Below are 16,041 nucleotides of genomic sequence, written 5' to 3'. Positions count from 1 at the left end.
TGAAGGGCCCTATACTTGGTCTTCTTGACTTGACCCCTCCACTTCATGCAGACCTTGTCAGCAGGTTCTGTGGCTCACCATTTGTGCTCTGCCAGTAGAAAGCCCTTGCACAGCAGCCTCCTAAAAGTGGCCTCAACAGCAGCATCGAAACAGAGACAGAAGAGGCTCAGGAAAAGAGCCAAGTTCTGCTCAGAGTCACCAAAACAAGGCCTGCTGAGTTTAGTTTAGAGAGAGCACAAACAAACAGTGGCATGGCAGATGTTCTACCACAACAGACAGCATCCAAGAGGCAGTTGTTTGCCTTTTGAGGTCAGGAGGGTAAGAGAAACAACAGCAGCAAATTTCTCTAGAGTTAACAAAAGCACATGTTGGATGGAGATGGAGGCCAGAGGGCTTCCCTGGATTACTAGCAGGGTCACACATGAACATCTGCAGGAAGGACATCACTTTCAGCTCTCTGGTTGTGATAACATGAAGCTGTGCAAGGGCTGAGCCTGAAGCTGGGTTTTGAGCAACCTGATCTGCTGAGAGAGGTCCCTGCCACAGACTGGATGACCTTTAACAGTCTCTCCCAACCCAAACCATTCTGTGCTTCTAATAAGGTTCACTCTTTCCCTAATCCTCTTCCAGCAAATTATCCCAGTGTGTTGGGGGTCAGAAGGGAGCTCTAGACATCATCCAGGCCAAGCCCCATGCTCAGGAAAGGGCACCCACAGCAGCTTGCCCAGGACCGCAGTGACCAGGTGGGTTTGGAAGCTCTCCAGAGAAGGAGACTCCACAACCTCTCTGGGCAGCTGCTCTAGGCCTCCAGCACCCTCATACCAAAGAACTTTCTCCTCCTGGGTTCCAGTTTGTGCCCACTGCTCCTTGTCCTCTTGCTGGGCACCACTGAGAAGAGCCTGACCCCATCCTCCTGCCTACCAGCACTGAACACATCCCAGTTCATACTGTCCAGCCCCCAGTGAGGGAGTGAGGGAAGCTGTCTCCCAGCCACCCAGACCAAAGCCAGCCCAGGTCACACACATCCCACCAGCTGGCCCCAGGAAGGGGAGGTGCTGGGACACCTACTTTGCTGTCCAGGCGCTGCAGGTAGGAGCAGATGTACTCTATGCTGGCTCCAAAGGGGTGCACGTGAAGGAACGTTGAGATGATTCCTGGAGAGAACAACACCACAAGTGTCAATATCCTCAGACAAGAGCCAGCTGGGGACACCAGCTCTGCACCACTGTGGGCACAGCCCAGAAGAGGGATCTCAATGGACTTTCTGGATCTAGGCACAGCAAAGTTTGGCTCAGCCTGTGAGGAAAGAGGCAACCAACTCAGCTGGTTAGCGCCTACCATACCTCACCACCAGTAATGCACCCAGTGATGAACCCACCAAGGTTATGTCCCAGGTGGGGATGCCAGGGCCAAGGAGAAGGAAAGCAAAGCCCTCCAACTGTACCATCAAAAGCTGAGGAGCAGGGAGAGACAGAAGGCAAAGGAGGAGAGCAGCAGAGGCACATGTCCTACCCCAGTGATTCTTCAGCACTCGAATGGAGCAACTCAAGAGAGACTCCAGCTCAAGGCCAGGACTCTCCATCACAGGCTGACCATCACCTGCAGGAAAAGGCTTTTGGTTTCCCCACAAAGGTCCCTTCCCAGGACCCAGCCTGTGCTCTGGCACAAACAGATCCACGTGGATGACCAGAAATGATTTAGTGCTCCTCAAAGCAGCTACAGGAGGTGGCCAAGGAGAAGTTGGCCGAGTGACAAAGCGCTGGAGATAATGCCTTGTTCCCGCAAGACAAGGACTTCTGCTCCTCCTTGCAAAGCTCCAGATAATCCCCAACTTGGGGCTGAAAAGCCACATTTGGCTATTTTCCAGCATTCCTAGGAACAGGCAAGGGGAGAGGAAAGAAAAGAGGAGCAGATGCACCCATGCTGTGAATTAGAGGTCACCAGAACCTTCACGAGCACCACACAAGGATGCTGGCAGCATTTCTTCTCCCACTGAGCCTGGCCTTCTCTCCCTGCTACTTTCCCCCACCTTTGCTTCCTCTCTGCCTACAGCTTCTACAGCTTTGGATAAGCTTCTGTAGTTTATCTCCTCAGGGTCCTGGCACACCACACCTGAACCAATGGTCTGAGGGTCCTCAGATGTCATCCACGCCACGAGGTGCTGCAGTGCTCAAGCTGGAAGCTAAGCCTTAGACCCTGTTTGGTATCCTGTGAGGTTGGTTAGGCGTTAGCTGGATCAAGACTAATCCTCCTCCTCCTCAACCTCTCACCTTCAGGGATGCCTCCCAGCACAGCCCAGCATCTGCTGAGCTGATGGCAGCACACACAAGCTCCCTTCACACCTGTGTGGTTTCACACAGCACAAAGATCTCCACATGTACAAGATGAGACTCCCACCCCACCAAAGCTCAAGGGGCTTCGGGGGCTCCCACCCACCTCCACCAGCACAACCAAAGGCACAGGAGGTGGCCAGTGAGAGCTGAGGCCACCCAGAAGCAAATCCCACTCCAGCATTGCCACTGGGCCCACTGAAAGAACTCACCTACTAAGAGAACTTCTCGTTCAGACTTCACAAGACCATTGCTCAGTGTCTTCTCAGCTGGACACTCCTTCTCCTGGCTGCAGGCACAGACTCTGGAGGTGCTGCTCTCCTAGAAGGAACCCACAGACCCTATTTCAGCTGCCAGCAGCAGAGCAGGCATCAAGCAGCAGCTTGGACAGCCTCAGAGCCTCTCCTTGTTCTCCTTTCTCCGAGTCTCCGCTGCTCATCCTGCCAAGTGCTCCCAGCACAGCTGGGCTCAGGCTGCTGTGGCACAGTTATCCAGTCGGATGAGAAGCTCACGGAGAGCAGCAGAACAGCTTGGGTTGGAAAGGACCTCCAAGATTAAGCCCAGCCATCAACTCAACACCATCACAGCCATTAAACCACATCCCAGAGAGCCATGGCCACACATCCCTTGAGATGGTGACTCCACCACCTCCCTGGGCAGCCTGTTCCAATGCCTGCTCACTCTTGCAGGCATTTCCTTAATCTCCAAATAACCCTCCCCTGGCACAATTTCAGGTCACTTCCTCTTCCTAGTATTAGGTGATAGGAGAAGAGACCAAGCCAGACCTCACTCCAACCTCCTGTTAGGGAGTTGTAGAAAGCAGTGAGGTCTCCCCTCAGTCTCCTCTTCTCCAACCCCACTTCTCTCAGCTCTCTTCACCAGACTTGCTCTCCAGACCCTTTACCAATTTCTCTGACCTGCTGTAGCCACTCAGTGTCCTTTTTGGAGCGAGGGGCCCAAAACAGAACCCAGCACCCCAAGCAGAGCCTCACCAATGCACAGTACAGAGGGACAATCACTTCCCTGCTCCTGCTGGCCACACTATCACTGGTGCAAGCCAGGATGCTGGTGGCTTTCTTAGCCACCTGGGCACACTGCTGGCTCATCTCCAGGTGCTATCAAGCAGCACCCCAAAGTCCTTTTCCACGGGGCAGTTTCCAGTCATCCTGCCCCAGGCCTGGAGTGTTCCTGGGGTTGTTGTGACCCAAGTGCAGGACCCAGCACTTGGCCTTGTTAAACCTCAGCCCACTAACTTCAGACCACCAATCCACCCAGGCCAGATCCCTCTGTAGAGCCTTCCTACCTTTGATCAACACTGCAAATATACTGAGGGCACCCCCAAGGATGTCCCAGCACCACCTTTGTCACCCTGCTCACTGAGATCTGCTCTGAAGAGTCTTGTTCTGAGTAGTAAAAGACCAAGAGTCCAAAGCAAGCCCTGCAGTGCCCAGTTCAGCTGCTAGGGTTTGTGTTCCAGCTGCCAGCAGAGAGGTGACAAAATTAACCAGTGCCCCATGGCTGCAGAGGGCTTAGGACCAGGCTGTCCTCAATTCCAGTTTGTGGTGCTCAGTTAAAGCAGCATTTTGCATAACTCCTTCTACCCCAAACCAACACAGGGCTGCCAGGGATGCAAAGAGGAGTTGGTGGGTAGACTAGAAGCTGAGCTTCCTTTTCTTCCTGTGGGATTCCAGTGGCCCCAGAGCTACAGCCAGCTATAACTGGAAACAGCCTCCAGTGGCAGGGACTGGAGTTGGGCCAGTGACAAAGATAGGATTAACTGATCCCCAGGGTCTGCTCAGCTTCTGCACCAGTGCAGTGCTCAGCTATGCAGGGTGCTGAGTCCAGGCAGTGCTGGTCTAAGGATGCAGCAAGTTGCTTCTGCAGGAGAATCCCAGCATGGTGGGGGTTGGAAGGCACTTCTGGAGATTACCCAACCCCACTGATACAGCAGGTGCACCCACAGCAGCTTACCCAGCATCACAACAGCTAGAAGAGAAGAATCCACAACCTCCCTGGGCAGCCTGCTCCAGGGTTGCAGCACCCTTAAATTGCAGGAGTTTCTCCTGATGTTTAAGTGGAGCTTCTTACATTCAGGTTTGTGCCCTTCACCCCTTGTCCTGTCACTGGGCACCACTGACATAAGCCTGGTGCCATCCTCCTGACCTCCATCCTTGAATCACTGATCAGCACTGAGATCTCCCTCCTCAGTCTGCTCTCTCCCAGTCTAAAAATGACCAATTCTCTCAGCTTTTCCTCCTCAAAGATGCTCCAGGACCCTCAGCACCTTCCCAGCCTCCACTAGACTCTCTCCAGCAGTTCCCTGTCTCTCTTGACCTGAGAAGCCCAGAATTTGACTCAGTACTCCAGATGAGGCTTTACCAGGGCAGAGCAGAAGGCAAGAAGTACCTCCCTTGACCTGCTGGCCATGCTCTTCTTGATGCACCCCAGGATGCTATTTGCCTTCTTGGCCATTGCTGGCTCATGCCCATCCTGCTGTCCACCAGGACTCCCAGAGCTGCTCTCTGGGGAAGCAAAGCACAACTCTGGGTTGTGGAAATGGAGCTGGAATTGTGACAGTGAGAAGACAGTGCCTGCTTCTCCTGGAGATCCAGCAGGTGTTTCTGAAGCCTTCTCCAAACAGCAGGGCAGTGCCTTGAACACCACAGCATTGTAAAGATCTTCTGTTTTGCTTCTGCCAGCCAGAAGCTGCTGGGGATGATTTAAATTTGTACAGGGGCAGTCACAACACAACCACTTCACAACCAACCCCAGGATCACCCTCGTTCCACAGGGAGGTGCCACCACTTCCCTTCTTAGTGACACCTTCTGACTGAAGCAGCAGAAGCAACTCTGTACTTACATTCCCTTGGCCATCAGCTGCATCCCTCTCCTTGTCCTCTTCATCTGCCATGCTTTGCTGTATGGAGGTGAAGAAAAGGGAAGGTTACTGATGACAGCCTGGTATTTCTGTTCTCCAACACCAGGCACCAAAGCTCCTACACATCCCTGGACTACAGCCATTTTTCATCACCAGAAAGACACTAATGGCACAAAAAGAGGGAGAAAGACAAGACCTGGGATTTGGCTCTGTGGCCCTCAGCAAGAAGCTCTGCAGCATCAATGTCACAGAATCATTAAGGTTGGAAAAGAATCATCAAAGCCAACCATAAGAAAGGTCCATTATCTATCCTGTGTAATGGAAGCTGTGCTACAGGACCAAACAGGTTCTGATTCCTGCATGGATCCATGATGTGAAAGGACACAGGGGGGCACACCACTGTTGAAAACCTTGTAACAAACCCTTTTTCCATTTCAGGGTTTTATGGAGGTCAGACCAAAGCATGTCCCTAAAATCCAAACCCACAAATCAAGATTTGATAACTGAGACTCTTCTTGCTTATCTTTGAAAGCTCAAGTTGCAGGAAGCCACACTCCAGCTGCAATGTCACTGTGCACTGTCAAATGAAAGCTGAGCTTTTCTTTCCACAGGAGCTTAGGCAGGTTGTCACACTGGGACATGAAGCCAGCAGCCAGTCCACCACTGATACCCTCCAGAGTGGCAGATAAACCCTTCTAGCTTCCCCAAGAACTGCTCCTCAGCCAGAGTTAGGCATCTTCTCCAATGCCTGACCAACCACAGAACCCCAGGACTGCAGTTGGTGCTGAGACCAAAGTGACACACACCTGCTCCTTCAGGTTCTCCAGTAATGACTCTACTTTCAGTTTGTCTTCTTTCACTTTTTCCAGCTCAGCTTCTCTCTTTTTGTACTCCTCTTGTAATTTCAGAAGATGCTGGAAGAGAAAAGACAAACCCAGTTCTTAACCTGCCTTTCACCTCCTGCTGAAGACCAGAGAAGATAGATCATATTCACAGACACCATGGTAGGGGGCGGAAGGGACCTCTGGAGATCATAGACCCAAGGCAGGTTCACCTAGGGAAGGTCACACCAGGATGAATCCAGGTGGATATGGAGAAGGCAGCTCCACCACCTCTCTGGGCAGGCTGCTCCAATGCTCTATCACCCTTAAGCTGAAGATGTTCCTCCTCAGAACAATCCAAACTCTTCCCTGCAACGTCCATTAGAAATGTCTTTGCCTACGAGCTGGCAAAACCAGCCTCACCGTGCAACCATGGGGCTGGAATTCCATCAGCCAAATGGCAGCTGTAAGCAAAGCCCAGGCCCACCTTCTGCATGCCCTGCAGAGCCTGCTGGAGAAGCTTCATCTGCTGCTCCTTGGTTGTGTCCTCATCCCTGCTCGCTTTGCCCTGCTCCTGCTTGAGCAGCTCCACCTCGTTGCGGTAGGCGTCCAGCTGCCAGCGCAGGCTGTCGTTCTCCTCCTTCAGGGCTTCCACTTGTGACACCAGTGCTGGAGGACAAGCCAGGAAGGGATCAAAAGTCAAAGAACTGGGAGCAAGAAGTTCCTGGGAGCACTTGCCCAGTGCCTTCACAGCTACCAATGCCCAGTTCAAGGCAGAGCAGCAACAAGAGCTTGTCTCAAGCACAGATCGTGACACCTCTGAAAACACTGCTCTAGACAATGAGCACCTCTGAGCAGGGTGGAAGGAAGAATCCCAGCATGGTGGTGCGTGGAAGGGACCTCTGGAGATCATCCAGTTCTGCTAAAGCAGCTTGCCCAGGATCACAGTAGCCAGCTGGGGTTGAAAGCTCTCCAGAGAAGGAGACTCCACAGCCTCTCTGGTCCAGGCCTCCAGCACACTCACACCAAACAAAGCTTCTCCTCCTGTTCAGATGGAATCTCTTGGGTTCCACTTTGTGCCCACTACCCCTTGTTCTGTCCCCAGGCACCACTGAGAAGAGTCTGGCCCCATCCTCTTGCCCCCAACCTTTTAGCTCTTGCTGAGCATTTCTCAGATCCCCTCTCAGGCTGCTCTCCTCCAGGCTCAGCAGCCCCAAGGGCTCTCAGCCTTTGCTCCTCACAGAGATGCCCCAGGCCCCTCAGCATCTTTGCAGCCTTCCCTGGACTCTCTCCAGTAGTTCCCTGTCTGTCTTGAACTGGAGAGCCCAGAACTGGACCCAGTGCTGCAGATGTGGCCTCACTAGGGCAGAGTAGAGGGAGGAGGAGAACCTCACTCGACCTGCTGGCCACACCCTCCTTGAAGAAAAAAGGAAACAAAAGAACAGCTCCTGTTTCTGAGCTGTCAGAAGTGGTTTTACCTGATTCTTCTGTTTCTTTCATCTCTGGTGGATCTTCTATTTCTTCATCAGACATTTCCATCTCCTCCTCCCTCCGAATGCCCATCAGCTCATCGTTATGGATGTTCCGGATCTCCTACGGTTCAGAGAGCAGAGAGGAGTTCAAACACAGCTCCTGAAGAACAAGCAGGGGAGTCAAAATGCTTACATCTACATCTGCCAAACACAGCTCCACGAGGCAAGGAAGGAGGATGACAAACAAGCTTGGCACAGACTGTTAGATCAAGGACAACATCCAGCATGAGTCAACTTGTCACTGCTACTGGTATTGCTGGCTCAGCTTGACTTGGGTTTGACCATGAAGGCATCACTTCACCCTACAGCTATCTGCAGCCTCACCCTGAGCTCTCTGCATGGCAGTGATATCCCCCGAGCAAGAACCCCTCAAAGGTGCCCCTCAAGGCTGAGGCACTCTACCTGGCATCCGAGAGCTGCAACGAGGTCAGTGACACAGCTTTGGTACCAATCAATTATTGCTTAATCACCACTTGCTTGCCACTTAATTATCACTCAATCATCCATTATCCTGGAATGGTTTGGGTTGGAAGAGACCTTAAAGATCATCTAGTTCAAATCCCCCTGCCAGAGGCAGGGAACACTTCCCTCAAGACCAGGTTGCTCAAGGCCTCATCCAACCTGACTTTGAATTCTTACAAGCTTGGAGTCTCCACATCCTCCTCTGGGCAATCTCTTCCTGTGTCTCACCACCCTCATGGACAAGAGTTTCCTCTTCATGTCTCATCAAAACCCTTCTCAGTAACCCCACATGGATAAAAACTTCTCACAACAGACTAGTGACAGCCTGGCTGCCAGCTGCCATCCCCCCAACATCTCTTTCTCCTGCCATCCAACTCTGCTCACCAGCACCCCAAGCACTGTCCACCAAGAGCAGCCAATGGGTAAAGTGACCAAGTTTGCCATGTGGCTGAATGGACACCTTGGGGACAGCAACGCGGCAAGTGCAAGAACGTGGCAGAACTGTGATGGGCACCTCCAAAGCAACTGCTGCCTGGCCCAGAGACCACTCCTAGAAGGGCAGCTGGGTTGAAGGTCTGAGAAACATCTTCCCAGTCTTTAACTGGCGCCTAAAATGGCCCCAAAGTTGGAGAAGGTTGAGCAAAGCACAGCACCCAGCAGGGCCAGGTTATGCCATGGGTCACCAGGGCCCTAACTGCACCCAACAAGCATCACAGAAGCCAAACACTTGAGGCATGGCTCTTCCTCAGAGCAAGGGCTCTGGTAGCTACCACAGCATGGTGGTTCAGCAGGTGAAGCTTCCATGGCTGCTCAAGGAGCTGCCTGCAGCCTGGGAGAACAACCTGACGTTCCCCCTGATACAACCAAACCCTGGCCTGGCCTAATGACTGCCCAACACATCCCCACTGCCCAGGCTGCTCCATGGCCTTTGGTGACCCACAGGACTGCATTCTGCTAGAAGCTGTACTAAGGTGCACCTTGGGGGCCCACCTTCCTTTAAAGGGAAGGCCCTAACTAAGCTGGAGAAGACCAGCAGGCTGAGCCCAGCTGCAAGCACTCCTGGAAAAGGCCACAGTAGTGGTCTCACAACCTCTTCTCACTGGGAGAACTTACCTTGGCACCAAAGTGAGCTCCAAATGGAGGGTGTGCTCCCACCCCAGTCATTGCAAGCCCCCTCAGTTAGCAGAACAGGAGCTCTAAGACTGAAGCAGAGGCACATTCTGAGCCAGAGTGTCCTCCTGGCTTCCTGAGTAGGAGATGAAGCCTTAGCTCCAATGTTGGTAGGTCATACTGCTTTGGACAAGTCTTCAGTGTCAGTGGTAAGAACAGACTCAAGCCTCACCTTACTTGAAAAGCTAGAGCAGGGAAAATCCAGTCTCTTACTCTTTCCTCCTTCAAAACTGTTCACAGCCCAGGGGGAGCATGCCTGTGTCATCACCTTGAGCACTGACCCTTCTAGGGAAGGGACACAGAGATGAGACTCCAAAGGGGATGAGCTCTGGATAGCAAAGCCACCACCAGACTCTCCTGCTGCTCTTGGGAGCTCTCCACGTTCTCAAAAGCACAGCTACCTCCTCCTTTCCTCCTCAGGCCAGATGAATGTCAGGATGGGCTCCAGTGTCAGATGACAGCCCCACCACAGAAGTGACTTGCTTCATCCCAGCCTGCAGGCCAAGCATCTCCCTAGACTACCACATCCCCAAGAGGTGTTCCTGCATAATCTCACCTTTATTTTCTCTGATGTTGTAGAATGATTCATAGAACAGTTTGGGTTGGAAAGGACCTTGAAGATCACCCAGCTCCAACCCCCCTGCCATGGGCAGGGACACCTTCCACTAGATCAGGTTGCTCAAGGCCTCATCAAGCCTGGCCTTGAAAACCTCCAGGGAGCAAGGTGCCTGACACCACCACTGAGATGTGGCAAGAAGAAATAAGGCACTGAACTGTTCTTCATCCTGTAGGATAAGCAGTTTGAGTGGCAGGACTTCTTCAACCCATCCCTGTCACCACCTCTAAATCCTGCATTTCAATGCAGTGTGGCTCCATGGGGTAAATAGCCACAGAAGAAGACTCTCCCTCAAGCTCTCCAGGCTGTCCAGCCATGGTTATTTCCACCTCTCAAGCCTGTCAGGACAAATGTAACCAAACACACCTTTGGTGATGTTCACAGAAGCAGAGAGTGGTGAGAGGTTGGACGGGACCTCTGGAGATCAAGTCCAAACCTCCCTGCCAGAGCAGGATCACCAAGGGCAGGTCACACAGGAACACATCTAGATAGGTCTTGAAAGTCTCCACAGAAGGAGACTCTACAAGCTCTCTGCACAGCCTCCTCCAGACCTCCAGTATCCTTACAGTAAGGAAGGTTCTCCTCATGTTAAGGTGGAACTTCCTGGGTTCCAGTTTGTCCCACCAGAGGGTACCATGGAGAAGAGGCTGGTCCCTTCTTCTAGACACCCACACAGATTTGTAAACATTAATAAGATCATAGAATGGTTCAGGATGGAAGGGACCTTAAAGATCATCTAGTTCCAAGCCCCCTGCCATGGGCAGGGACAACACATCCAGGCTTGAAGCCTCCACAACTACTCTGGTTCCAGTGCCTCACTACCCTCATGGGGAAAAGTTTCCTCCTCATGTCTCATCTTAATGAGTTGCTCCAGGCCCCATCCAGCCTGGTTTTGAACATCTCCTCTCACACTTCAGGGCTTGCTGTGGAGGTTTAACCCCTCTAGGGATCTTTCCTGCTCTAAGATGAAACCCAGCAGCAACTAGATGAAGACTGGATGTTATTGGGGCACAACTGCCACCAGCAGCCAGATCTGAATGTATTGCTACCAGCAACACAACCACAAGCTTGGATGAGGCCTTGAGCAACCTGATCTAGTGGAAGGTGTCACTGCCCACAGCAGGGGGATTGGAATTGATGATCCTGAAGGTGCCTTCCAACCCAACCCATTCTAGGACTCCATGAATCACTGCGTTACCTGTTAAGAGGAGAGCTGACAGAGCAACCCTCAGCCGGTGCTGTGAAGGAAGAAGTTGTTATCCACCAGGCAAGCTTAACATCAACATCCTGACAAGAAAGAGACCATGCTGGAGGGGTCTAACACAAGAAAAGAGTTACCAACCTCTGCTTGTTTGCACCACACGCTGATGTTCTTACGCTGAGCTTTCGTGAAATGGTCCCAAGCCTTTTGTTTGGAGGCAGAATGGTACACGGCCACTATCTGCTCGACTGTAGGATCAACCCAGCAGGCAAACCAGGCCAGAAAAGCATCCAGAGAGGGCGAACAAGAGGAGTAAAGGAGTAAAAAAGTGGAATCAGGCAGGTGGTTTGGCTGAGCTTTTCTCATAACACTGTTCTGTGCTGAAGCTACGCTCAGGAAAGGGGCTGGGCTGCCTGGAAAGGAAAGAGCAGGGCTTCACCGGGCCATCAGACAGCAACCAGCACCAAGGACAACAGGCTCTGCTCTCAGCTGGAAGGAAGGAAGGCAGGTCTTGAGCTACAGAAGCATAGAATGCAGTGGGTTGGAAGGGATCCTCAAAGGTCATCTTGTCCAACCCCCCTGCAGGCAGCAGGGACATCTGCGACTAGAGTGGAGGGAGCTGCTAGGCTTGAGGGAGCTGGAGTTGTTCAGCCTGGAGAAGACTCCAGAGGGACCTTACAGCTGCCTTCCAGTACCTGAAGGAATCCTAGAGGAATGCTGGAGAGGAATTTTTCACGAGGGTGCATAGCAACAGGACAAGGGGAAATGGTTTTAAGCTGAGAGTAGTGTTAGACTGGATCCTAGCCAGAAACACACAGTGTTGGTTGTTATGCTTCTGACACCAGAGCAGGAGAAATTCTTCCCCCAGACCAGTTTTAGATAGAATGTTTGGGGTTGGAAGGGACCTTCAAGATCATCTAGTTCCAACCCCATGGCAGGAACACCTCCCACGAGACCAGGGCTCATCTAACCTAGCCTTGAACCCCTCCAAGGAGAGGGCATCCACAACCTCCCTGGGCAACATGTTCCAGTGTCTCACTACCTCTGGGTTAAACTTGGGATTTTCTTCTACTTGGATGAAGCCTAGAGAGGCTGAAACAGCAGTGGGTGCTGCCACTATTTAGATTCATGGAATGATTTGGGTAGGAAGGGACCTTTAAACCTCATCCAGTCCCACCCCCTGCAGTCAGCAGGAACATCTGCAACTAGAGCAGGCTGCTCTAAGCCACAAACCTGACCCACAATGGTTCCAGGCATGGGGCACTTCTCACCTCTCTGGGCAACCTGGGCCAGGCTCTGACCACCCTAAACATCAAACACTTCTCTCTTATCTGCAGTCTAAATCTCCCTCTGAGGTCAGACCATCAACCCCTTGTCTTGTCACAACAGGCCCTGCTCACAAGTGTGTCCCCAGATGTCAGATCAGCCCCTTGAAGTTCTGAAAGGCCACTAGAAGGTCTCCCTTAAGCCTTCTTTTCTCCAAGCTGAGGAACCCCAACTCTCTCAGCTTGGACTCTCAGAAGAGGGCTTCCAGCATCATTGCTGTAGCTTCTGGCCCTGCTCCAACAGGTCCATGTCTCTGCTGTAGTGCAGGCTCTAGAGCTGGCTGCAGTTGAGGTCTCACCAGAGCTGAGCAAGGGGGCAGAATCCCCTCCCTCAGCCAAAAGACTGACTATAAACCCAAAACTTAGGCAAGGGGCAGGTGGAGACTGTAGTGCAGGGGGGAAGAAGGTGCTGCTGACAGGGAGTAAAAACCCAGGTAAAGAAAAGTATTCAGGCTTAAAGCAAGGATGGGCAAGAGGCAATGAGCAGTGTGAGGACCTGCTGGAAATTTCATCCTGGATCTAACACATCTTCCTCCTTTTCAAGAGTCAAACCACTGGGATTGGACAAACCCAGGTTCCAAAGTTTTGCACTTCTGCCTGAGGACAGGGTGCTGGGAACACTGGGAACACTCTGCTGCATCCTACCTTTGGCGAACAAATCCTCTACACTTGGCTGAGGCACCAGATCACCCAGGACTTACCTTGTCTGTGCACAGAGGTGGAGTTGAAAAGATGACAACTACCAACAGACCAGAATTAGAAGAGGGGAAAAAAAAAACAACCCCAAACACAGAAAGATTCATTCTCTCCTCCCCCCAAATGTGGGCTCTGAGGAAAAATAACCCAAGGAACAGCTGCCAGGTTAACTGTGGCTGTACAGAAGCTGCTTCTTCTCCTGGAGCCCTTCTAGTGTGGCTCCAGAAATGAAGCCTCCTCCCTCCAACAGACACCACCACCCAGCATGGAAGCACTACTCACACTGCACCAGAATCCCTGAGAGAGCAAGTTTGAACTTCTCCTTGGCCTCCTCCATCTCCTTCTCGTGAGCTGCCTTCTCGTTCACCAGCCTGCGGATGTGGCTGTTGGCTGACTGGATCATGGAGTAGAAGTTGTTGGCAGTCCTCCTGTTCACCTCTCCACGCTCTATCCAGGTGAGCAAGGTCTGGATGGCTTCCAGGAACTTGGTGTCATCTGCAGCAAGGAGGGACACCTTTATACCACTGAGGTACAGGCTCACAGGCCCTTTCCTGGCACTTTACAAAGGTCACCTCAACTCCAGGCATCAAACACAGGTGCTGAAAGCGTGGTGTTAGAACACCACGAAGCTTTGCAAAGGCAGCAAGGTCTAACATCAGTATGGGGAAGCAAACCATCTGTTGAGATACAAGAGGACCACCAAACCTCTTGGGAAACTTCCTATGCCCACTCAGGTGTGCTTCTTCATGTAAGAACACAACACAGCCCCAAAATAATTGGGCCACACGTGGAACTTGGGCTTCAAAGAAGGTCTTAGGACTTAACTAAGTCCTCTTAATATGAAGTGGCTTGGAAGAATCATAGAATTGTCAGGGCAGGAAGGGACCTCGAGGATCATCTACTTCCAACTCCCCTGCCATGGGCAGGGACACCTCACACTACATTAGGTTGCTCAGAGCCACATTCAGCCTGGCCTTAAAAACCTCCAGGGATGGAGCTTCCACCATCTCCCCAGGCAACCTGTTCCAGCGTCTCACCACCCCCTTGGTGAAGAACTTCTTCCTAACATCCACTCTGAATCTGACCACTTCTACTGTTGTGCTGAAGAATGGGCTTGGATTTACTAAAAGACCAACAACTCTGCAAGAGATGGTTTGGAGAGCTGCTGGGTGCAGGCTGAGGGCTTGGTCTGAATGGGCTCTGAGAAGTAGAACAAGGGAACACAGTCTCAAGTTGTGGCAGGGGAGGTCTAGGCTGGATATTAGGAGGAAGTTGTTGCCAGAGAGAGTGATTGGCATTGGAATGGGCTGCCCAGGGAGGTGGTGGAGTCACCATCCCTGAAGGTGTCCAAGAGAAGACTGGATGGGGCACTTAGTGCCATGGTCTGGTTGACTGGCTAGGGCTGGGTGCTAGGTTGGACTGGATGAGTTTGGAGGTCTCTTCCAACCTGGCTGATTCTACGATTCTAAGTACAGGAAGTCACCAACACTGCTGACAAGCACAGCACCACCAACGACCACCAGGGACACCAACGGCCCCGGCAAGCAAGGCAACGCCAACCCCCAGAGACAACAATACCACCGGCAAGCAAGGCAACACCAACCCCAGAGACACCAACGCCCCCCAGAGACAACAATACCACCGGCAAGCAAGGCAACGCCAGCCCCCAGAGACACCAACGCCCCCCAGACACCAATACCACCGGCAAGCAAGGCAACGCCGACCCCAGAGACACCAACGCCCCCGGCAAGCAAGGCAACGCCAACCCCAGAGACACCAACACCACCGGCAAGCAAGATGCCGACCCCTGGCAGACACAACCCCCTGCCCGTGGCCCACAGAAGCCAACCCCCCACCTTTCAGCTTGTCGGCGACGATGCTGCACTCGTGGTCGGAGTAGTGGACGACGGGGGGCGGGGAGGGCGGTCGGAAGCGCTCCTCCTCCAGGCGCCGGCGGTGCCGCTCCTCCCGCGCCAGCATCCGCTGCTTGCACTCCCACTCGTAGAGGTCGTCGCGGGCCTGGGCGAAGTCCACGTGCAGCCGGCCTGTGTCCTTCTTGTCCGTGCTGGAGCCCAGCCTGATGCGGTAGCCTAGCAACAGGGATGGACCGATCCGGGAATCACAGAACGGCTTGGTCTGGAAGGGAGCCTACAGATCACCTAATTCCAACCCCACCATCACAGGCAGAGACATCTCTCACTACAGCAGGTTGCTCAAAGCCTCATCTAGCCTTGAACACCTCGAGGAAGGAAGCATCCTCAATCACGACTTGTAACAATGTCTCCCCACTCTCACTGTAAGGAATTTCTTCCTAATCTCCTGCCTAAATCTCTTCTCTTGCACCTCAAAGCCCTTGCCTCTTGTCCTGGGCCCTACAAACCCTTGTAAAAAGTCTCTCACCAGTTCTCCTCTAGCTCCCTTCAGGAACTGGAAGGCTGCTCTGAGGTCTCCCTAGAGCCTTTTCTTCTCCAGGCTGAACAGCCCCAGCTCCCTCAGCCTGTCCCCACAGGGGAGGGTCTCCAACCTTCTGATGGGCTCTCTGAGCCCATCTTCATGTCCCACTCTGCACCCCCTCCTGGAGCTCCATGTTCTTCTTGTGCTGAGGGCACCAGAACTGGATGCAGTACTGCAGGTGGGGTCTCACCAGAGCAGAGGGGCAGAACCACCTCATCCTGCTGCTCTCACTGCTTTTGATGCAGCTTAGAACATGGCTGGCTTCTGGGCTGCAACCCAGGCTCTAACCAGCTGCCAGTGCCCACCCCTCAGCCCTACAGAGCTAAAAATCACCCAGACAGAAGACTTTGAGGAGTTTAATGTGATGCTGGAAAACTGCTCCTAGGGGGTTTGCCAGGTGAGATCTTCCATGGGCTGTTCCTCCTCTAAACATCTCTAAACCTAGGTGCTGGATCATAGAATTGTTTTGGCTGGAAAAGACCTCTAAGAGAGTCCAACCATCAACCCAACACCACCACAGCCATTAAACCATGCCCCAGAGTGCCATGGCCACACA

At 52.7% G+C, this 16,041-nt stretch overlaps 1 protein-coding gene across 2 annotated transcripts in view; it reads right to left on the bottom strand.

Moving 5' to 3' along the window:
* Window positions 1-16,041, bottom strand: part of ENOX2 (ecto-NOX disulfide-thiol exchanger 2) — a 34,365-nt gene that overhangs the window by 3,529 nt on the left and 14,795 nt on the right. Inside the window, exons 6-15 of one of the 2 annotated variants that reach the window (XM_064159262.1) lie at window positions 14,888-15,121; window positions 13,314-13,526; window positions 11,152-11,258; window positions 7,508-7,622; window positions 6,517-6,698; window positions 6,015-6,122; window positions 5,191-5,247; window positions 2,543-2,651; window positions 1,513-1,599; window positions 1,069-1,154 (exon numbers count right to left, since the gene is read on the bottom strand). In XM_064159262.1, the coding sequence (XP_064015332.1) occupies window positions 1,069-1,154; window positions 1,513-1,599; window positions 2,543-2,651; window positions 5,191-5,247; window positions 6,015-6,122; window positions 6,517-6,698; window positions 7,508-7,622; window positions 11,152-11,258; window positions 13,314-13,526; window positions 14,888-15,121 (1,298 nt within the window). The remainder of the gene's footprint in view (window positions 1-1,068; window positions 1,155-1,512; window positions 1,600-2,542; window positions 2,652-5,190; window positions 5,248-6,014; window positions 6,123-6,516; window positions 6,699-7,507; window positions 7,623-11,151; window positions 11,259-13,313; window positions 13,527-14,887; window positions 15,122-16,041) is intronic. The other variant, XM_064159261.1, reaches the window with a different exon arrangement.

Source organism: Pogoniulus pusillus, chromosome 19, assembly GCF_015220805.1.
Source record: "Pogoniulus pusillus isolate bPogPus1 chromosome 19, bPogPus1.pri, whole genome shotgun sequence".
Classification (NCBI taxonomy): Eukaryota; Metazoa; Chordata; class Aves; order Piciformes; family Lybiidae; genus Pogoniulus; species Pogoniulus pusillus.
This window is presented reverse-complemented; position numbering and strand designations above follow the sequence as displayed.